The sequence below is a fragment of the Tachypleus tridentatus genome, chromosome 5, assembly GCF_004210375.1.
Source record: "Tachypleus tridentatus isolate NWPU-2018 chromosome 5, ASM421037v1, whole genome shotgun sequence".
In the NCBI taxonomy this organism is placed as follows: Eukaryota; Metazoa; Arthropoda; class Merostomata; order Xiphosura; family Limulidae; genus Tachypleus; species Tachypleus tridentatus.
The window spans coordinates 25,529,452-25,544,479 of NC_134829.1; the positions used below are offsets into that span (position 1 = coordinate 25,529,452).

General features: G+C 35.0%; 1 protein-coding gene across 1 annotated transcript; it reads right to left on the minus strand.

Annotated features, from left to right (window-relative positions):
• Positions 1-616: 616 nt before the first annotated feature.
• Positions 617-7,307, minus strand: LOC143250755 (uncharacterized). The gene is made up of 3 exons (XM_076501711.1): positions 7,154-7,307; positions 6,565-6,824; positions 617-906 (listed from the first exon to the last, which is right to left on the minus strand). Exons 1-3 carry the CDS (start codon positions 7,170-7,172, stop codon positions 673-675), a joined length of 513 nt encoding a protein of 170 aa, XP_076357826.1. The 5' UTR covers positions 7,173-7,307; the 3' UTR covers positions 617-672.
• Positions 7,308-15,028: the final 7,721 nt, after the last annotated feature.

Below are 15,028 nucleotides of genomic sequence, written 5' to 3' on the forward strand. Positions count from 1 at the left end.
TGTCACTTTTAAATTTCATGGTACCTTAAAAACATAGTGTGTGCTTATTGAATATTTCAAATAATTTGTGAATGAAATTTGTTTTAATTTCTTCCAGTGCAGGATATTAATTATCAGTATGTTTCTATTAATTTGTTTTAATTTCTTCCAGTGCAGGATATTAATTATCAGTATGTTTCTATTAATTTGTTTTAATTTCTTCCAGTGCAGGATATTAATTATCAGTATGTTTCTATTAATTTGTTTTAATTTCTTCCAGTGCAGGATATTAATTATCAGTATGTTTCTATTAATTTGTTTTAATTTCTTCCAGTGCAGGATATTAATTATCAGTATGTTTCTATTAATTTGTTTTAATTTCTTCCAGTGCAGGATATTAATTATCAGTATGTTTCTATTAATTTGTTTTAATTTCTTCCAGTGCAGGATATTAATTATCAGTATGTTTCTATTAATTTGTTTTAATTTCTTCCAGTGCAGGATATTAATTATCAGTATGTTTCTATTTGTTTTTTTACGTCCAGTGATATGAAAAAGGAAAAGTGTGAAAAACATTCTTTCATGTTTCAAATATTTTTCATTAAAAATACATAACTATTTGTGTATGAAATGGACATAAGGGTTAAAGAATGTATTATATTCGATGTTTTTATCTCGTAGTCTTATAATACATTATTTTTGCTCTGTGTTATCTATCTCGTCCACTATTAATTGAAGGAGATTGTTAATCAAGTCCTGCATAGCCATCTCCAGGGCTTTGTCGGCAGCTTTATCCTCCCCGTGACCCTCCAAACCTAAAACAGGGTCACGGACCTTAGCTCTCATGCGAAACTTCAGAAAGCCAACCATGTGATTTTTAATCTCGTACTCAAAGTAACGATCTTCTCCGAGCTCTGGTACCGGGATCTGCAGAGTAACAGTTTACTAAACTATTAGACTTCGAATTTCATTTTAAAAACCAAAACCATAGCATGTTTTATTTTAATAGCAAAGAATTAATTATAAGGATCAGATTAGTGTAATTAAAATTAATCAAACTCGTAACAGATATTTATATTTGAAATCACACACACGCACAAACAACATCAAACAAAGTCCCAAAAATTCGAAGTCATTGTGGGTTTGTTTACTACTTGTGTCTCCAGGTTAAACATAGAGCATTTATAATATACATATATATTTGTCTACGCAAGCTTAAGTACAGTTTTAGCCTTAGTCTAAAGTAAACTTAAAAATCACAACTTTAATTAACGTTCCCATGGCAAAGGTCGGGTTTTTATTTTATCGATCAAATACACGTCAATTCGTGCGATTCTTTATTATTATTTTTTTGCAAGAAACAGGTGAACAAAAGTAATGAATATAATGAAAGATTTTTGGAAGCTAACTAAATACCTTTAGTCTCGTTTGATTACTCCACTCGGAAGTACTGTTTTATTGATATATTATCACTATGGTGGTATTTCAGTCTGCCGTCTGGTACAATTCGGTGAGCATGGAAAGGCACAGTTACGACAGAAAGTGTTCGTACCCCCTGAGTCGTGGGTAGTTTTTTACTCATAACTTAAAGTATTACGATAATGATAATGAAAGTATAGTATATTATAAATATTGTACTAACACACATCTACGTAAATGTTTATGTAAATTGAATGACAAATAAATTGTTTATAAACAAATAACCAAACATAGGAAGGGCAGAAAGTGTTCGTGCATCTACTTTAATGGTCAGTTGTGTAGCCTTTCAGGTGAATTACTTGGCGCAATCTCTCCTCATAGCCCTCCATGATCGTTTGACAGTACTCGATTGGTATTTTCTTCCATTCTTCTTTACAGAAGGCCTCCAACTCTTGCAAGTTTTTCGGATGACGCTGATGAATCCTGGTCTTCAACTCATGCCAAACTTTTTCAATTGGGTTCAGATCGGGTGACTACGATGGCCACTCCAGAACGCTTATATGGTTTCTCTGCAACCAGGATTGCACATAATTTGATGTGTGCTTAGGGTCATTGTCGTGCTGGAAGATCCAACGACGCTCAAGTCGCAAGTTCCGAGCATCATTCTTGATATAAGTGTCTAATATATCAACGTACCCTTCTTTTTTCATGATTCCCTTGACGCGGTGAAGGCTGCCTACACCAGAAGAGCTAAAGAAACCCATGCTAAGCATGATCGAGCCACTTCCGTGTTTAACTGTATGGACAGTGTTCTTTTGAAGATTTCGTTCCCCCCTTCTTACGGAAAATATAGCGAACATTATTGTGGCAGAGGACAGTATGCTTTGAACCCAGAGGAGTGTAACATGTTGTAACTGTAGAGGTGCTTACATCAACACCATTTTCCCTTACCAGCTTTTGGATATAATTACGTATTAAACGAGGGTTTCTACTAACCTCTCTGAGAACCTTTCTCTTGGTTCTCTCTGGAATTTTGGTGAGGCGTCTGGAACGAGGGAGGTTAGCAGTTGATCCTGTAAGCTTAAACTTGGCAATTATGCTTTAAACAGTAGATTTAGGCACATTAAGTTGTATAGCAATACCAGAAAGAGATACACGAGACTTGTATTTTACAATAATTCGTTTTTTTTTAAATCACTGGACAGTTTCCTGTTCGCCATGATGACCAAGCAGATAATGACGGAGATTGCGCTAAATTGCTGGAAGTAAATGTTTCACCAGCTAAATTCCAATAATTATGAACCCAGTGTCTAGTTCTGGAATGGTATAATGTAGTTTATTCGCCAAACTAAACAACATTTTTACGGGAATAACAGTTATTTCACACGTTCTGAAATGTACGAACACTTTCTGCTCCTCCTAATTTTGGTTATTTGTTTATAAAGTTTATTTGTCATTTAATTTAAGTAAAAATTTATGTAGATGTGTTAGTATAATATTTATAAAATATCATACTTCTATTAACCAAATCGTGATACTTAAGTTATGAGAAAAAACTGCTCGGGACTCAGGGGAACGAACACTTTCTGTCGTAACTGTATATTCAGCTGCTGTTCTTGAACCACTTTAATATTTGAAATTTTAGGTGTATGGAAACATGACCTCAATTACTTTATTGATGTTGTCACACAGGGCAGTCTTACAATACGTCATTCCATTCCGCTAACAGTTGTTTAAGTATACCTTTGTATACTTGAAGTATCCTATTAATTAACTTATCTCTCTTTGCAACAATGGAAAGGCATAACAATCAGTGGATTCAATGACTATTGTAGTAATACACTGCTGGCCAAAATGTTAAGGCCAATGATCATAAAGAAAAAATATGCATTTTGCGTTACCAGACTCAACCACTTATTTGAGTAGAGCTTCGAAAGATGAAAATAAGAAAAGGGAAAATAAAAATAGAAAACTTTAACATTTTTAATAGAGAAAATGTAAACACTATGAAATTAACCAAAATACTAGCTGGTCAAAAGTTTAAGACCATACTAAAAAGAAGTCCTAAACAGGGTAGGAAATGCCCAACAAGAGGTCTCAGTAGTGAGTTGCACGACCGTCATTGCGAATAACTTCAAGCATTCGCTGTGGTATGGTCGATATAAGCGTTTGCTGGCTGTAATGTTATTCCAAGTGGTGAAGATGGCTTCACGAAGATCATTTACTGTTTGGAAATGACGACCATTTTTATGGACTTCCCTTGTCATCCCCCCCCCAACATTTTCATCGGGCGAACACGCTGGATGATCCTAAAGAATCACGTTATTCGCCATGAAAAAGTCCTTTGTCCTGTGGGCATTGTAGATTGCAGCGTTGTCTTGCTGAAAGATCCAGTCATTTCCACACAAGCGAGGGCCTTCAGTCAACAAGGATGCTCTCTTCAACATGCCATTGTACCTAACTGCTGTTTGACGCCCTGTATAACCTGAAGCTCCATTGTTCCATGGAAGGAGAAAGCACCCCAGATCATGATGGAACCTCCTCCACTGTGTCGTGTAGAAAAAGTCTCCGGTGGGATATCCTTATCGTGCCAGAAACGTTGGAAGCCATCTGGACCATCCAGGTTAAATTTTTTCTTATTGGAGAACAAAACCTTCGTCCACTTTCTACGTCCCATGTTTGGTGCTTCTCAGCAAAGTGTAACCGAGCTGTTTCGTGGTGTGGAAAGAGGTGTGACCTTCGAAGATGTTTACGGTTTTTAAAGCCTTTCTCTCGTGGATGCCGTCTGATTCTTCTTGAGCTGCATTCTGCGTCCATAAGGACCTTAATGTGGTTCGAAGATCGGCTGGTGTCTTGCCGAACAACCCGTCGAATCCTCTGCTCAACGCCGGCGAAATTTTCTTGGGCCGACCACTTGAAATTCTCGTTCCGTATCCCTCAGGGTCTTTCAAAGCTTTGCTCAAATAAGTGGTTAAGTCTAACAACGCAAAATGCATATTTTTTCTTTATGTTCATTGGCCTTAAGATTTTGGCCAGCAGTGTATGTATATGTACATACACACGTATGACAAATCTATGTCTATTGAAAATTAAAAAGGTAGGGTCTACGGAGTTCTGCAGTATAGTAGTAAAATGCAAAATGTATTTGAAATAGTGTCGACAAGATAACTTATTTTAAACGGAGTTTGGTTTGATTTGGGTTTTCAGAGTCGCTTGGAATCTCTTATTAAAGCCGTAGTCTTAGATATACGTCGATTTCTGTTAGTTTTGTAATAACTGCTATTTACGTTGTACAAGGCCTGGCATGGCCAAGCGCGTAAGGCGTGCGACTCGTAATCCGAGGGTCGCGGGTTCGCGCCCGCGTCGCGCCAAACATGCTCGCCCTCCCAGCCGTGGGGCGTTATAATGTGACGGTCAATCCCACTATTCGTTGGTAAAAAAAGTAGCCCAAAAGGTGGCGGTGGGGGGTGATGACTAGCTGCCTTCCCTCTAGTCTTACACTACTAAATTAGGGACGGCTCGGTGCAGTGGGCTAACAACCTACTCACTTAAATACTTGTTGAAGAATCCGCAAGCGAGTGCGGCCCTATGTTCCTAGATGGAATCTAATGGTGATAACTAACTAACGTTGTACAAACTGTAAAAGACAGCTTTCGCAAAGCGTTTAAAGTTGTGAATGTGCTTTAAATACATTGAAAAATACATGTAGGCTTGCAATCTCCCATGTTTTTGATGTCGATTCGATTGAATTTATTTTTCTTATCTGTTTTGCAAACGCTGCCAAGCGATGACTTACGTAAATTTAAATTCAAATATTTTTCTGTTTTTTTTTGTGTTTTTTTTAGTTTTCACTTAAGTAGTTTTACCATTTTCTTAACAATATTCTGTGATGACTATTAAAGAATAAATTAATATAATATACTGCAGTAAGTTAAATGCACATAGATTTCAATAAGTATGTGACGTCATTAATAGTTTTATATGAATTCTATTTGAATGTGTTATCCAGTTTTGAGTAACAAATTCGGTAAAAAATATTTTAATTTTATTATATTCGTGAAGGATTTCGCTTTAGATGGGGTAAGTCTTCGGATTTACAACATTAAAATCATGGGTTCAATTCTCATCGGTTTGCTATAATAAAAATAACGACACACACATTCTAATACAGGTATACGATGGGAACAACGGATGCTCTTTACTCTGAGAACATTTATAATGGGGAATGGGGGCATTATAAGTGACGGTCAATCCCATTATTTGTTGGTAAAATATTTGACGGTGGGTGGTGATGACTAGCTGCCTTCCCTCTAGTCTTACACTGCTAAATTAGGGACGGCTAACGCAGATAGCCCTCGTGTAGCTTTGCGCGGATTTCAAAAACAAACAAACATACTTCTGACGCTTCACCCTAACGTGTGCTCTGCGAAACTAAAGGAAGCTTTAAGCGGGAGAAAACTCTCATTTTAGAAGTAGCCATTAAAGTTTTCCGTTTGTGAATGATATGTTTCACGTTTTCTAAATGCTTACTGAAAGTAGCCATTAAAGTTTTCTTTCGTGAATGATATGCTTCACATTTTTTAATGAAAATATTCAGTAAGATTTTCCGTTCGTGAATAATGTTTTACATTTTCTAAATACTTAATGAAAGTAATTTTGATACCCCAATCGTTTAAAGATACATTTTCACTTGAAATGGGTTTCTCGTCATCACGAAAGTAACCATTAAAGTTTTCCGTTTGTGAATGATATGTTTCACATTTTCTAAATGCTTAATATCCAAGGTTAACACTATTTAAAACTTGATGTGTGATAAAATTACTCGTTTTCCCTCTCATCCATTGGTATGACAAGCCATACCCGCAAAACAATGCATAACATACACGTATTCAACAATGGTATTCATTTATTCTGATATATTATATAAATATCATCATATTTATCTATCAGTTAATTTAATTAAATGTTTTTATCAAACATGTTTTCTTCGGTTTGTTATAAATACATCAATACGTCATCTTATCGTGATCTCCAATTGATACATTTTGAAAATAATGTTTGCGTGTAATGTCCCACATCTACATGTATAATTATAAAGATGAGAATAATTGTTATGAAAAATAGTCATTGCAGCTTTTTATATGATACATGATACAATTGCCCTACCTGTCCTGTGCTAGCTTTAAATAACAATCCAATTTTCAACAGGAAATCCCCAACACCAGGTATTCTCTTCAACAACGCGTATAATCCAGCAATAGTGAGTCCTCCAGTGATGATTCCATTGGCAATGTGTTCATTATGCTGAGCGTATTTGGAAGCTGATTTTAATAATGCCCTATGGTGACTACGGGGATTCAAGTGATGGACATATGCTGCTGTGTCTAGAACACAACTACTTATAACAATGGCGAAGATAAGGATCCCTACAAGAATAAACAAAGTATTTTGAAATTAAGAAAATGAAACAAAAAATTAGACGTGTTAGGACTATTAAATGCTTTCTAACTTGACATTATGAGATCAAGTTCAATAGCAGTGATGGGCAGAATACATATAGCCCATGCTGTAGCTTTGGACTTAACAACAAGCAAACCTAACATTAAGTTCAAGTGTGAGTCAGAGCATGTAGTTTAAATTTCTGTTTAACTTTATTATTCATACTTAAGTGGCCTATGAAATGCAGAACGTAATTCTAATGAAGTTGTTTATGATTGATATCTTAGAATTACTAAATGGTCAGTATGTAACTTACCTTTTACTGTGGTCTTCATTGTGGACCAATGACTATCGAGATCTCACTATTCATGAACCAACAACACAAAATGGAAAAATGATTATCCGATGAAATATATACGTGTGATAACATCCGGTTTGTCGTGCAAATACCATATGGATATGAATGTGTCCTATAGATATGTGTTGTCCAAGGTGTTATTTTCTCATATACTTATCATTTTTTGAAGGATTTATCAGTGTTATCACTCACGTGCAAGCTCTGGTAAGAACAGTGATAACAAATATTAAACCTATTTTCAGCTAGCGTATACATCTAACCTTGAAATTCTGTACCATTTATGTTTACAGTGTATGTAAATTTTATTTTAAATATTTACTTGGTCTAATCAGTTCAGACTAAAGTAAAAATTTCATTAGAAAACATTTTGTACGTACAGGAATAATTCGTTCAACTAATTTACTAGTCCTATAAACACAGTTATGTTTAAGACTGTCTTTAACATCTTATAGAATAGACGAAGTCGTGAACTAGTAACACTTAAGATACGAGTTTATTTGTTGAAGATATATGCCAATATCAGAACGCTTCTGACCAATCCTTCAACAAACTATATCATCCTCGTAATTGTTTAGATTATATTGGATGCTTAGAGGACCTAATCAAACCCTTTAAATACGTCACCACTTGCTGAACATAAGAAGTTGTGAACAGTTGAACTTAATGTTTTATTAAGTTTTGTTGCCCTTAGTGGGGCACCTCAAACACTCAGTTACTTTCTTAACTCGCATGTTTTGCAGGTAAGTTAGCCCTACAACAGCACGATGAATTGTTCGATTTAGATGACAGGTTGTGTATGTAACTGGACGAAAAGGACTGTAGAATGTGTAAGTGTTGGACCTATGCAAGAGATCACATTTAAACAAAGCAAACACTTTATTTTTCTGCTTGCTTTTCACGTAACCCTAAATAATATACACATATGTTCAATACTGAAAATAAATAATTATGGAAAAAGTGATGAAAAAGGATATAGAAAACAAATTGTATGGGAGTTTCATCTCTTTGTCATGTGAAAATGAATGCACCAGAGTATAGTCACATGCTCACAGTTTACACTTTGAGTAGTATCGCCGAACCAATCAACGGTTGTTATGCCACTTTAAATCCTATAGTTTTAAGATTTGAATAGGAAACATTAGAAATAAAATTAGAGCAGAAATTAAACAGCTAAAAAAACAAAAATGGGATAACTTCCGCTCCCAACTAAATGAATAAACCGACCCTAGAAAGTTCTGGTTACACCGAGAAAGATTCACAAATGAACCCACGACAAGAAAATACCCAACATTGGAATATAACAACACCTTAACACAAACCAACAAAGAACGAGCAGAAGCCTTCGGACATTAACAACAAAACACATTTAAAAATCACATAATGACCTAGATATGAACAACTATTACTACAACAAAGTAAACAATCATGTAACAAATAACAGAATTATGCAAACCACATTTTCCAATCAATATTATTAACAGCAACACTAATAACACATATGACTATAATACTCTACTGCTCACAAAAAAAAAAATCACTTATTGAACTCAAACAAGCAATCAACAATTCAAAAAACAAAGCACCAGGAAATGATGGCTTACAAACAATTCTTTTCAAAATAAGCACTCCAAAATTATTTGACCACCTGTCAGCTATCTTTAATTTATTCATATACTCTGGATACAGTTTCTTGGAAGCAAGCCAATATATTAATGTTCCACAAAGAAGGTAAACCAGCCAATAAGCCAAACAGTTATTGATCAATCAGCCTGACCAGCTGTGTAGGTAAAGTGTTTGAACAAATAAAAAGTAATAGACTCTTCACATTTTTGGAAATTGCTTCAAAATTACCAGGGGAACAAAACGAATTTAGAAACTTTAGACAAACAAGAGATCATTTAATTAGGTTAACTGAAACGAAAATAAATAGCTTTATAATAAAAAAGAATACATTATTGCTTGATTTCTGGATATCGAGAAAGCATTTGACACTGTATGGCACAACGGTCTTCCGTTCCGTATGTACGAAATGGGACTACCGCGAGGAATTATTCGCTGGTTATCTAACTTTTTGAAAATGTAGAATAAATGTAGAGGGAACTTTCTCGGAGTTCTTCACTCCAGAAGCTGGCGTCCCTCAAGGAGGGGCGGTAAGTCCTGTTCTCTTCATCATGTATGTGAATAATATGCCACTTAAAGACCCAAATCATGGATACTCGTCATAGTTCGCTTATGATGTAGCAATTTGGAAAAGTGCCCCAACACCAGAAATAGCAGCCACTAACATAAAACCAAAACTTAACAGAATAAGTGAATACTGCCAAAAATACAGAATCAAAATTAACACAGTGAGTGATGTTTCCAAAATCAACAAAAAATCAAAAAGTACAACCTCAGATCCACTTGAACGGAAAGCTTCTCCAAACTGCTACATCTGCAAAACTTTTAGGATTAACTTTCGATTCAAAACTAACCTGGACAAAACATGTAAATAACATAAAAACTAAAATTTGGCGACGAATAAACTATGCTAGGAGTCTAACTGGAAAGAATCATGGAACAAAACCTGAAAACATCCTTAAAATATAAAAAAACATATATAAGACCTGTAATAGACTATGCAGCTCCTGCATGGATTAACGTAAGTATAAAACAGCTGCAAGTCAAACTACAAACATTACAAAATGCATTGATTACAACAGCATATAGAGTACCCAAAACCACTTATTCAAAGTTCATGCACAAATACTCAAATACACAAACAATACCAGATAGACTTCTACATAGTACAATAAAATATTTCGATAAAAATTGGAGAAATAATGAGCTGTTATGCGAACTAGACAGATATTGCATGTATGATGAAGAGAGACCTAAACACCTCTCCCCGATTAATCCATACATTAGATCATTAAGCTAAAACTAGTTTAAAAAAATATATATATAGTATTAATAACAATATGACTAGCTGCCTTCCCTCTAGTCTTACACTGCTAAAATAGGGACGGCTAACACAGATAGTACTCGAGTAGCTTTGTGCGAAATTCGAATAACAACAAAACAAACATTAATAACAATAAGTGCTAAAATAAAACAGTCCACCTATGATCTAGACTTAGATAATCTGACAGAACAATATACATGGACATTGCCCTGAAAGGGCCTAAGTAATGCTTATCACTCTGGCCTTCAAGTACTAACTATAAATATACCAAGCAGTCCACCTAACAATGAAAGGGAAGAAGGAAGAGGTCTAGTGAACCTGACCCTCCCGGGTATACAAAACGCATATATCCAAACAACTAGAGAGAGGGGGAGTATAGGAAGTTTCTTAATTAGAGAAAATATGATTCATATCTGCTCATATAGTACACAAAGACTGTACCCAAACAAGATCCCCACAAGGATATAGATCTCGATGCACACAGTTATCATGGTAGTAGTATTAATATAAATACACTGATAGCTGAAACACTATATGACAGGCATGTAAGACTCGATGTTTTGGCTGGTTAAGGATACTCTATTAGAAAAATTGTGTCAGGACTTCATGTTTATGTAGGTGCTTTATGGAAGAGACTTAATTCCTGCTTTAGTCTTACGGGTTCTTTACGGACCCCAAACATGTTACAAACATTCACGCCGAGGGATGAAAGCATCTACGTGTTTGTTGTTATCGATTGTTTCAGTATTCGGTTAGTTTGTGTTAAATTCTTGCACCCGTTAGTCTAAAACAGGTAGTCCATTCAACTAATTGTCATCATGAGCACTCTACAAGAACAATTTATCAGAAATTGTTATAATTAGTTTAGGTGGTAAATAAGAAACAAATATTAATATACATTGTTTTAATTTATTGGTTAATAAAGGGAAATTTTTACAAAAGACTAACACAGGGTTAAATCGAGTGCGGAAAATTAGGATTGTCAATAATAGAAGTAGTCTATGTAGGAAACCGAAACTTTCCACAAGTGTTATTAATTGTGAAGTCGTGTATAGATTATATCAACAACTTTGCTGTAGGTTAAGACGTCAAAGTTACACCATGAACAGTAGCATTGTTTGTTTTTCTAATTTTCTTGTGAATTTACACAAGAGTTTTGTTTGGTTTGTTTTCAATTTCACGCAAAGCTGCACGAGGGCTATCTGCAGTAGCCGTCCTTAATTTAGCAATGTAAGAATAGAGGGAAGGCGGCTAGTCGTCATCACCCACCGCGAACGCTTGGATAACTCTTTTATCAATGAATGGTGGGACAGACCGTCACATTACAACATTACCACGGCTGAAAGGGTGAGCATGTTTGGTGTGACGGGCATTCGAACCCGCGACCCTCAGATTGAGAAACTGCAATAAGGCTTAGGGTCAAGTCCTCTGTCTTTCTTCGAATATATTTTGCAGTAGCTGCTACATCTGAGAAGTGACAATCATATTATTATAAACAGTTTATTTTTGACTTATCTGTATTGTCACTGTTGGCTATAATTTCATGCAAATAAGACAGACCAATCTTTTCTTTCTCTCTCCCTTTCTTTTCATAATAACTGCAAATGCTGTAAACTCTCAACTGATAATTAACGTAATTAATAACTAACACTCCAAGTTATGTTTCCAACATGAAAAGCTCACTTTCAAATTCGGCGCAGCTCAGCATGACCAGGTGCTGAAGACGTTTGATTCGAAATTTGAGGGTCGCGGGTTCGAATTACCGTTCCACTAAACATGCTCGCCCTTTCAGCCGTGGGGACATTATAATATGCTTTAAATTCCGATATTCGCTAGCAAAGAGTTACCCAAGAGTTGGCGGTGAGTGGTGAGAGCTAACTGCCTTACCTATAATCTTTTACTGCTAAACTAAGGAAAGCTTTTCCGGATATCCCTCGTATGCCTTTTCCTCGAAATGAAATACAAACAGACAAATTCAGCGCATAGCATGTAACCAGAGAAAAGGAGGAATGACATATTTGATATGTAAATAAATAAAAGACACAACGATAAAACTCATGTAGAACATTTTACTTTTATGAATCTGAGTTTATCATGTTCATGTTTGGATATATTAACCTTTCTGCAGACTCAGATTTGAATGTCTTCGAGCAACAAATGTCATCATTTCGTTGTAGAGCAGATATTCGTGCAGGTATCATCCTAAGATTAGAGTGGAACACCCTTATAAATTTGATATCGATTAATTATGAGGGAAAGTGTGTAGAGTGAATGATAAAAAGTTTTAAAATCTACATGTTTTTTTACTGTAGAAATGTATTTATAAATGTAGTTTAATGATGTCATACCTGAATATGGTCAACATATCATTTACAGCCAATATATTCGGCAACTCGAATTTCAAAGAATTTTATAAATATCTTGTATGTTATTGATTTTATACATCATTGTTTGAGAAGTATAGTTTTTTTACTGGCTCGTTTGTTCCCCTTTTATTAGATCCTTCATTGAATGATCTACGTGAAAAATGTTTATCACGTTAAAGAAAACAGTTGCATTCAGTCAGCATCTTTGGCATACATTTCATGTAGATAATTGAGTATTCTGTTGTTGTTATTTTTTAAGCATTTCAGTATGAGATGCGATAAAATTATGTTTTAATGCCATGACACACGGTAGTTTTGAATAATCACTTTTAAGGATTTTTTAATCATACTTTTTAATCATTTTTAATCATTTGGCACTTTTGGTTCACGTAGGGATTTTGCTTATCATTGTGAACACCAAATCTTCTGGTAAAAATTAAAAACGACTTTTCAGGACGAAAACGTTTTCCGAAAGACCAAAAAATGTAATGACTCGTAAGTTCAACTAACTGTATACTGATTGATTTTCTGAAATCTGACCAAGGTTTCTATGGTAATTTTTTATTAATTACACTTTCTTCACCTCATTGCAAGCAATTATGTCGTCAGTTTGATTCGTCTTTGTTCAATATTATAATGGAAAAACGGTGTCATAGATACTTTGCAATACAAACTGTGAATTTGTGGTTGAAACTCACCTAAACAGTAGTTGTAAGCTACACAGAATTAATGACACCTAACTGGTGACAGGTACAAGCTGGATCTAATCCGTCATAACTTTTCTTAAAGAACGCGACTCATTAGGTGGGGAATTCATCTTCCAAGCACTTATAGTATTGGTAGAATTATATATTTATGGTAAAGAGGCCTATAGAACATTCGCAAATATGGCTGCGACTTCTACAAAATCCATATATAAAACTCTTTAATCTTTATAAAATATATCGAAACTGTGCAAATGAAACATAAACCAAAGAACTTGACTGAAATATGCAGTGTGACAGACCTACCCTATATAAGTCAATTGAAACAATATTTTATAATCGTAGGTTGATAAACTGTATTGAAGCATTAAAAGGTGTAATTGTCTATAAAACACAGAGGCTCCCATGCACAATAGAAGTGTATTGTAAATCGTATTCACTTTTAAGTTTTTATTTTCTTTGATAATGTTTTTGTACCATTAATAAATTCTCCATCTAAAAACAGTTACTTTTTGTTTTTGGTTTCCTTTTTTATATCACTTTTGTGTTTCCGTAATTATTGCCATTAATTACTGTATATACGTAAGTAAATGTTAAATATACACTACTACACTTCACCTCTGAAAATTAGTTACTAATTCAGGAAAACTTCTCGATGTAGAATCTAATTAGCAAAGTACAAAGTTTCTGGAATCTAAACCGACATTTAGTGAAGAATGTCATACTAGTTATCACAACACAGTAGTTTAGCCCTAAATTCCCCGTGGATTGGAAACCTGTTGTGGCTTTATCATGGTGTAGTTCATTTATGTCTTTCTGTTTGTTTGTTTTTTAACTTCGCGCAAAGCTACACAAGGGCTACCTGCACTAGCCGTCCCTAATTTACCAGTGTAAGACTAGAGAGAAGGCAGCTAGTTATCACCACCCACCGCCAACTCTTTGGCTACTCTTTTACCAACGAATAGTGGAATTGACCGTCACATATTAACGCCCCCACGACTGAAAGGACGAGTGTTTGGTGTGACAGGGATTCGAACTCGCAACCCTCAGATTACGAGTGGAACGCCATTACCCACCTGGCCACCTGTAAGAAACATCATTATACACTTTTCGGTTTCGGGAAAATTCCTAAGGGATTGAATGGAGAATGCAGCTCAGTGTGGGTATTAACACGTTTATTGATAAACAGAGAACAACGTTTCGACCGTTCTAGTTCATCTTCAAGTTAAAAGTGTGAATACCTATACCAGGCGTTCTGAGATACATTTTATTTCAAGTGGGTTTTGTCATCAAGAGAATATAACGTTTAAAATATAAAAGACCTAATATCATTGTCTTATGTCAAGTTTAATTAATTAAAATCGTGTTTGACCAGCTTCGAAAAGATGTCTACACAGTGACAGTTGCTATTTCAAACACTACAAGTAGATATTCATTGTTGCTAAAGCGATACTTGTACCCATTATAACACAGGTTTATAAACGTTAAACAACTTATACAATACGTCACGCTGAAATTGTAACCCTTGAAATACACAACAGGATAACTGAAAGCTTGAAAAAACAAAATTATGTTTGTGGAAAAAAATGTACTTGTTTTTGTTTGCACGTGAAAAATAGTGTTACCATGAAAACTGCGCCAAAAACATAATCAAGGATGGTATTGTCTAACTGATACATTAAACAATAAAAACATAATTAGAGATGATGTTGTCTGACTGAAACATTAAAAATTAAACATTAAAAACACAATTAGGGGTGGTGTTGTCTAACTTAAACACTAAAAATTCCGGAATGAATTGATAAGCCGAATTTCGAGT

Bases quoted from the DNA above. Each gene is read 5' to 3' on its own strand.
- LOC143250755 (XM_076501711.1), bottom strand. The intron at 907-6,564 runs GTAGGGCAATTG...GTTACTCTGCAG, and splicing joins TTAAAGCTAGCACAGGACAG to ATCCCGGTACCAGAGCTCGG.